Source organism: Gossypium hirsutum, chromosome D10, assembly GCF_007990345.1.
Source record: "Gossypium hirsutum isolate 1008001.06 chromosome D10, Gossypium_hirsutum_v2.1, whole genome shotgun sequence".
Lineage (NCBI taxonomy): Eukaryota > Viridiplantae > Streptophyta > Magnoliopsida > Malvales > Malvaceae > Gossypium > Gossypium hirsutum.
Window position 1 is genome coordinate 55577673 of NC_053446.1, and position 8177 is coordinate 55585849.

The 8177-nt window shown below is 32.2% G+C and overlaps 1 protein-coding gene across 2 annotated transcripts; it reads right to left on the minus strand.

Moving 5' to 3' along the window:
• Nucleotides 1-417: 417 nt before the first annotated feature.
• LOC107916313 (annexin-like protein RJ4) lies at nt 418-4203 on the minus strand. 2 transcript variants are annotated; one of them, XM_016845508.2, is made up of 6 exons: nt 2445-2718; nt 2070-2215; nt 1757-1975; nt 1044-1256; nt 873-962; nt 418-792 (listed from the first exon to the last, which is right to left on the minus strand). In XM_016845508.2, the coding sequence occupies exons 1-6, from the start codon at nt 2515-2517 to the stop codon at nt 589-591; spliced, it is 945 nt and encodes a 314-aa protein (XP_016700997.1). In that variant the 5' UTR covers nt 2518-2718; the 3' UTR covers nt 418-588. The 2 variants fall into 2 exon arrangements, with proteins under 2 accessions (XP_016700997.1, NP_001314058.1); NM_001327129.1 differs by lacking the exon at nt 2445-2718 and adding an exon at nt 4131-4203 and having other exon boundaries at nt 589-792.
• Nucleotides 4204-8177: the final 3974 nt, after the last annotated feature.

Consider the following 8177-nt stretch of genomic DNA (forward strand, 5'->3'; position numbering starts at 1 on the left):
ACGGTTAAATAATTTGCCACGTCATTACTTACGTAAAGTATAAATATTTTTGTTAGCTTTGGATTTTTCTATTTCAGATATTTATATTTGAGTTAAGTGCCTCAACATTCTTGTTATGATGTTCATTTTAAATTATTTTTAAATTTTTAAATATTTTAATTATTAATTTAAAATGAAAACTTTAAAGAAAAATAGAAAATTATAATTTTTGTTGAGAAAGATTAATTTATTTATTTTTAAAATGAACAAGGACCAAAAGGAGTATTTACACCAATCTATTATTCAAATTGTCGAGTTATGTGAATTGTACTATTCACTTCTAAATCTAATATTTATAGCTTAAAATTCGAATCTCGTATCGCATGTTTTAAGAATAGTTGCACGTACCATAACTAAGAACATGTAAAGGAAGATGCCTTTGGAAAATAACAACTCCATTAAAACCAAACCAAATGTAAACAAACATTGTCACACCACATAAAAACTTAAAAGCAAGGATGAAGATAACAGTGACTCATATCAATAAGGTCCAATCTCAAACCAGAACAACACTTAATTTAAACCTGAAAATGGGCCAAATAAAGATGTTCAATCTTCTTTTCCCAACAGAGTAAGAAGCAATGCCTTGTAATCCCCTGTGGTGTCCTTAGCAACAGCTTGATCAAGAGGCACACTGTTTCTCTTGTAATAAAGCTCTTTGACATCTTTCAGGTCCTTTTCAGCTCTTGTAACAATTACTCTGGTAAGTGCATCCTCATCGGTTCCGACCCTCCGGATCGAATTGCGCAAAACCTACAGCCGAAAACATGTAGAGAAGTTATATGGATGAATAACAGCTTACAAAATTGGTATTAAAATCATAAGACATTAACCTTTTCGAAATACTTTTTCGGGTCATTAAGGCATCGAATCGTCGGACGCAGTGTCTTGAGGAATTCGTCACCTGAATCACCTTCCAAGTTCTGAAGAAACAGGAAAGCAAAGGTTGAGATGAACAAACATAAACGTAGAGCTTGTTTTTAAGTTAATTGAAGGTTTGATACCTTGGTAATGGTAGTGCCATGATCATCTCTGTAACGATTGAAAGTCGCCATGAGTTGCATCTTGCTCCTTGTACTCAAGATCCTGATAATTTCTTCATGGTTGAATTCCTTGTCTTTGACAGCTTCATGGAGAATTTTGGCTTCAGAATTTGCTACTCTCGTATTTATTTCTTCCCCATCGTATCTAAATGCACTCACTAAGGCAACCAAGAGCTGTAAACAGCAATAAAAACTTTCAGTAATCACTTGTTTTGATATCTGATGGAGATTCGAGCTCGAGCTATTCTAATGGCCTAAGATCTTCCAGAGACAAGGAGGTCCAGGGGTGCCAAAGACCTGATCATCAGATAGCATTTCTGGGACCAAACTCCGACAACCTTTAACCTCTTTTATGTGTCTAGAGGACCTCAGGCCACCAGAATCGCTCTGACCTCCTCGATTACTTGTTGCGATGTCTATGGAGGTTGGAGCAATTTCCGATGGCCTAAGGTCCTCTAGAGACAAGGAGATCCAAGGGCGCGAAAGATCCAAGCATCAAAGCGTGCTTTAGACCAAAACTGATGCCCTTTAACCTCTTTCCTAACCTCTACATGATCTTAGGCCAACGGAATAGCTCCGATCTCGGTTAAACATCAATAACTTGTTCCCTAACGTTTCATCAACCATAAATATGGAGACAGAGAGAGAACAAAAAAAGATTAATTAGGACATGCCTTTCGAGTGTCTCCCTTGGTATGAGCAGCCACATCTTCTTCCAGGGAATGCTTGTATCGAGCCTGATAAGCTCTCCTCACAGCCAAGAGCTCTTCAGGGGATCTGGTGCATGAAATTTCAACGATCACATGGTGATCAGGGCTTAATTTCTTTATGGCAACATTAGCTAACACGGCATCTCGGTCTGCTGGATCCAATATCCAACGATACACTGCTTTCTGTATTGATTTCACAATAATCATATCAAACAAGGAATATACAAACATATATAACATACAAAGAAGGTAATGATGGTTCCATTTGTTAATTAACCTCGAAATCACCAGAAAGCTCTGATTCAAGACGCTTGATGAGATCTTCCTGGTAAAGGTCTTCATAAGCAAGCCTGATTTGCTTCCTTTGAACTGCATTTCTGTGACCCAACACTGAAATTATTGCCTTCTCATCTGTCCCCCATCCTGTCAAAGTTACAATAACAAAAACATCTAAATTTCATAATTGTCTTTCCATGGATGATTCATTATAAATATAAAAATCTGCCTTTGCACAGTAAAAAAAGAAAAACCCATTTTTTCAATATGAAGTTGGATTATAAGTAATGATTACTGCATAAAAAAATGTCATCTGAACTATTAAATTAAAGGAGTAACTAAGATTTTGATTATAAAAAATTCTATGTATTATAACCTTTACAAGCCTTTCTAAGAGCTTCTGCATCTGCAAGAACCGAAACCTGCTCAGGAACATCAATGGTGGCCATTTTTCTTTTCTGAACCAATTTCCTCTCTTATCTATAGAACTAACAATGAGACTTTACCAGAGACACTTATTTATAGTCCTAAGTTCCTCCAACACTTTATTACCTAAATTCCGGTGTAAATATTGGATACATGCATGTGTAAAAAAAATATTTCAAGTATTTATTCATGTATGTATAAGTATTTATACAATGTTAAAAATAATTATAATGGATTTAGATGGTGAATATAATTTTTAATATAAAGAAATATAATATATATAGTTGAACTTAACGCCTAGAAAATATAAATAGCCTGCCAATACGTGTAGGGTAATTATAATGCGATAAGTTCAAAGTATAAGATAAGAAAGGGTTAGATGATTTTCTTCAAAGTATTTAGTATTTTTGTATTTTGTAGGTTTATTAAGAGATAAATGTTGGTAATGAACTTTAAAGCTATATTTTATATTTAAGGTAGGAAAAATTATTATTATCTCACTTAATCCCCATTATTTTAGATCATTTATATTATTACTATGAAAATTTCACCTAATACTATATGATATTAAGTGGTGATCTCAATTTAAATATAAAATTATAAATAATTTTAAGTTTAACCTCGTTGATATTTTTTTTTAAATTACGAATTAATTGAATTAAATTTGGATCCTGTAGTTTCTTTTCTATTAATTAACCTCCTAATGCTAAATCTTGAACTTTTATTTGTGTTAGGTGAACTAATATAACCTAAATCTTTAATAGATTCCCCTTTTTTAAGCTATTGTTCTGAAAATTGATGGGCTTTTCTGAATTTCTCTTCATTTATTTTTAGCAAAATTTTCTGAATTTATGCACTTTACAGCTTGAATTTTTAATGGTAATAGAAAAATTGACATATGCAGCTACTATAATGTATGGCAATAAAAAGTGTACTTACCAATTAGAAAATGGGGGTATAAGGAAACTTCACAAAATATTTAAATTTGTGTTTAATAACAAAGATTTTTCATCACTTTATTTGGTATATAAATCTAGGAGCAATTACTTTGCCAAGTCACTATTTTGTTTCTGTATGTAGGTCACCATTTTGCTAGTTCATAGAAAAATTGATTGATTGAATATAGAGTCAGGGTCCTTAAATTACTTTTTTATAGTGGAAGTATAGGAATATGTATTTTTATTAAAAATTAATTAAAAATTTATCGTTAGGTCATAAATAATTAGGACAAAATATATCATATCCAACTGATTTACCGATGATCCAATCCATAGAAAAACTCAACCATCCCAAAAAATCCATTTTTAAACTATTGTGTGTGGCTCGAAAAAAATACAAACTTGCCAGATTTATTTTAGTCACATGATAGTTCAAAAATAAATAGATTTTAAAAATAAAATAATTTTACATCATTTCGTATTATCTTATATGATTAATATTTTAATGGTTTAATTGTTAAATTTATTAATATGGTTACATTTGAAGTAAATCAAATATAAATCATCTCATAAACATTACCTTTCTTATGCCTAAAGTTTTGATTTACAAATGAAAAATTCTACTTTTAACAACTATGATTGTACGAATGAAAAGCAAAAACAACAGTGAATAGCAGAAATGGAAAGACTTAAGTTACCTTTACAAGCTTTTTGAAGCTTTTCAGCATCTTCAACAGCTGAAGTATGTTCAGGAGCAATGAGGGTAGCCATTAAAATTACAAGCAAAAGCTTTTAAAAAGAAATTAGGGTTTATCAAGAAAGAAGCTATATGTGAAGAAAAGCTTGTTCATCCACCACCTTATTTATAGCAATCAAAATTTGGTATCATGATTAAAGACCCAACGTTGAAGTTAACGCCAACTCACGTCTGTCATGCTTTTTCTTTTGTTTTCTTTGGCCAATTAAAAAAAAGAGAAGAAAGCAAAAAGCAAAGGAGAAACCTCAGCTTTTGTTTCAAATTAGTTTCGGTTTGATTCCATTGTTGTCATGTTGTTTTGCATGGATGCAAAGTGTGAGAGAAATGTTGGATTCTCCAGATTTTCCTTCACTTTCATGTCGTTTCTCTTTTGTCTTTCTAGTTGGCAATGCATCATTTTTTGTTTTCTACCAATTTTCAATTACAGAAAACATGTTTAGATGCTTAACGTGGTTTTATTACGTTATTTTATACTTCACTAGGAATATAACGGTGGTTTTATATTACGGTAAAAAACTCATAGAAATTAAAATTTAATATATAAATAGGGTTAAATCATATTTTGGAATTTTATCTTCACAAAACTTCAACTTGTTTTTTCATTTAAGTTATAAATTTGGTCCGAACTTTTTGTTAGTCTAAGTTAGGGCTTGTACTTGGTAAATACTTTTACGTGGGGACTTCAATTCTTTTTATCTAAATCAGCCATTGAAAACCCTAAGGTTCAAGTTTCAGTATGTGAATAATTGTCGAGTTTAAGGTTTAATTTGAACAAAAAAAATTCAGGCTCGATGTGAGAAAAGTTGCTAAGTTCAGATTCTAATGTGAGAACAATTGTCAAGTTTAGGACCTAACTCAGACAAAAAAAAATTAAACCTTAACGTGAGAATAGTTTTCAAGTTCAAACCCAAAATAGTGATTTAACGATTATAAATAAAAAAAAATATCAAAAAATTGTTTTTATATATATTGAAACATAATTAAAAAAAAGTATTTTATGATATTAATATAAAACTTTAAGTTTAGATCCAAAATATGAATAAAGCATAGCATAAAAATTAAATTTTAATATTAATAGAAATAAATACATAATATTTCTTCATTTTAATATTTTTATCTTTAATTGTAAGTGAATTATTTAAAATGAAAATTAGACACCGAATTTATCCTGCTTCAAAGTGATAAATCTAATTTAATTTTCAATTTCAAAGAGCCTACAAAATCACTAATTTTGTCAACATACACTCTAAAAATCTGCTTATTGAATTTGTTAAGGGTGAACTCTTCAAATTTGATTTAATCGGCTATTTTGCGAAATTTATTTTGAGCCTCCCCTTGAAATGGGTTTAGACTCGAGCCTTGACTTATTAGATATTAGTACTAGACCTGTCCATGGACCGGGCGGCCTGGCCCGGCCCGACGGCCCACCCAAAATATGGGAGGGTTTGGGTAAAAATATAGGCCCGAAATATGGGCTTCGACAAAAATTGAGGCCCGTTTAAAAAAACGGGCCGGGCCTCGGGCACCACTTTTTTGGCCCGGGAATAAATATATTTTTTTATTTTTTATTTTAAAATACTTTTAAAATATTTTTATTTTTTATTTTTAAAATAATTTTTTAATGTTTATTAAAAAATGGGCCGGGCCGGGCCGGGCTCTGGCTTATGATATTTTTCTCGGGCCGGGCCTGGGTAAAATTCCAGGCCCATATTTCGATCCCGGGCCTAGGAGGCGGGCCAAAAATTTTTTTTCGGGCCCGGCCCATGGACAGGTCTAATTAGTTCTATTATTTGTATTTTATTTTCTTTTTTGTACATAAATAATTTTCTTTTATTGGGCTTTGGCCCATCTATTTTGGGCTCATATAGTTGCATATATATTTATTATTTTATTAATTAAAAAAATTCAAAAAGTAAAAAAATTACAAAAAGACCCCTTAAGCTTTACACATTTTACAATTGGGTCCCTAGACCCAATAGCACTAGCTGGGCATCATTGCCACACCAAAGCTGCCATGGCCGCTCTCTCACACCATTTCGCTTCACCATCCTCACCAATCGCCAACTCCCATCGGCTATCCCTTAGCCATACCCTACTCACTAGCTTCACCAAAGTCCTACCCCAAGCTTTTGTTATAAGCACATGCAAAGAACAAAAATGGGGTTCCCTAAGTGTAGTATTTTCGTCACTAATCACTATACTCTTTGTATAATTGTCCTCGCATGGTTTTTGCAAGCAAAGAAAAATGGAAGCAAATGTTGCTCATTGGTTGTCTAATGTTTAACTAATACTAAGTGGTATTACGTGGTTGGATCGTAGTATAGAAAGACAACTTGTATTAGAAGACGAACCTAAACATGTCCTTAGTCTAATAAAAAATGAGCAAACCAATCGAAAGACTAATATGTAATCTATCAAGTCCAATTGATGAGATGTCTTGTCTTGGGCATCGAAGCGAATGACTCCCAGAAGATAGAGACATAGATGTGACCGATTAGACTAACAGTACATCGGACAAGACCCAAGTAGAATAGATCCTAAATTCGTTTATGGATTTATTCACTTGTGACATTCATAGTGTGACATACCTAAGTCCTGAGTGGATGGCAGACTATGTATGTGTGACTCGTACATTTTAATGTAAGTAAAAGCCTAAGTTCAAATAGATAAGGAACCGAAAGTTGGTGTGTTAGGTGTACGACTTCTATAGTATGTAGTATCATTCACAACAGTGGAATTCCTAACCCAAAACATGGGTAAATGATATCCTCTCTTTGGCATTACATGGTTGATGAAAAGTAAGCGTGGTCAAGGGTCGTCCGTCTTTATAATGGATAAATTGATCACGATTTGATAGTGATTGAATTTTCATGAAGGAATATGTAATGGTTACTATAAGATAAAATAGGATCATATTGAGAGAATGGATATTACCCCCAAAGAGATCAAGGATACCCTATGAGGGTAACACACTTATGACAAAGTCATTGCATAAGCACTGAGTAGTTACTTTCGTAATGGTATGCCATTGGGGAGAGCTCAGTCACGATACTATAGTGGAATGAATTCGTGACTAAATAATTTTATAATTAATAAGAAAAAAGCTAGAACTTAATTATAAATCATTTGAGACTCAACTTCATATATCCATTCGGCCCCTCCGCTAGCTCGTTGAACCCAGAAATGAATTGTGTGTTTAGATAGAAATTAACAGAATGAATAGGAAAAGAGAAATGAGAAACATTCAGGAATGATCATGGTTTTCTCCTAAATGGAGAAATGGAATCATTTGGAAATGAATGTAGGTTTCCAAAAATGGAAATGGAAATGGAAATTGGAAATTTGTAATCCAAATAGGATTACTTAAAAAATGATGGAATAATAAATTTATGTTTTTAGACTATTTGAAGCTCGAAAATAAAAACAAACCATTTGGTCATAATGAACATGTTGAGTTGTGAAATATTGAAAACATTTTCTCAAAATTTATCAGGGGTAAAATCGTCAAAATTTTGACATCCATGAGTAAAATCGTCAAAATTTTACAATGGGTAAAATCATCAAAATTTTGATATGGGTAAAACATGGATAAGAAAATTGTTTTTATATATAAATATTAAAATTTATTTTGGGAAATAGAAAAATTGAATCGAGTTGGATCACATTATAGAGTACTAGATTAAAAAGAGTCCAGTAAGTACTCGTAATTGGACTCGATGTAAGAGAGACCTAAAACCCTTCATATAACATGAAGAGGGTGGCAACCCTAGTAGAAAAACTAGGGTGGAACGTTCACCCCTCTCCTATTCTAAGTATGATGTTATTTTTCTATTTAAAATAAACCTGTACAACTCTAAAAAGGTTCTGCATTCTCTTCCTATAAATAGATGGCACCATAGAGCTATTAACACAACTTTGAGAGATTGTTACTCTACCGAAAAATAGAGAGAACTTATTATCAATTTTCATATATATTTTTCAAGAATAA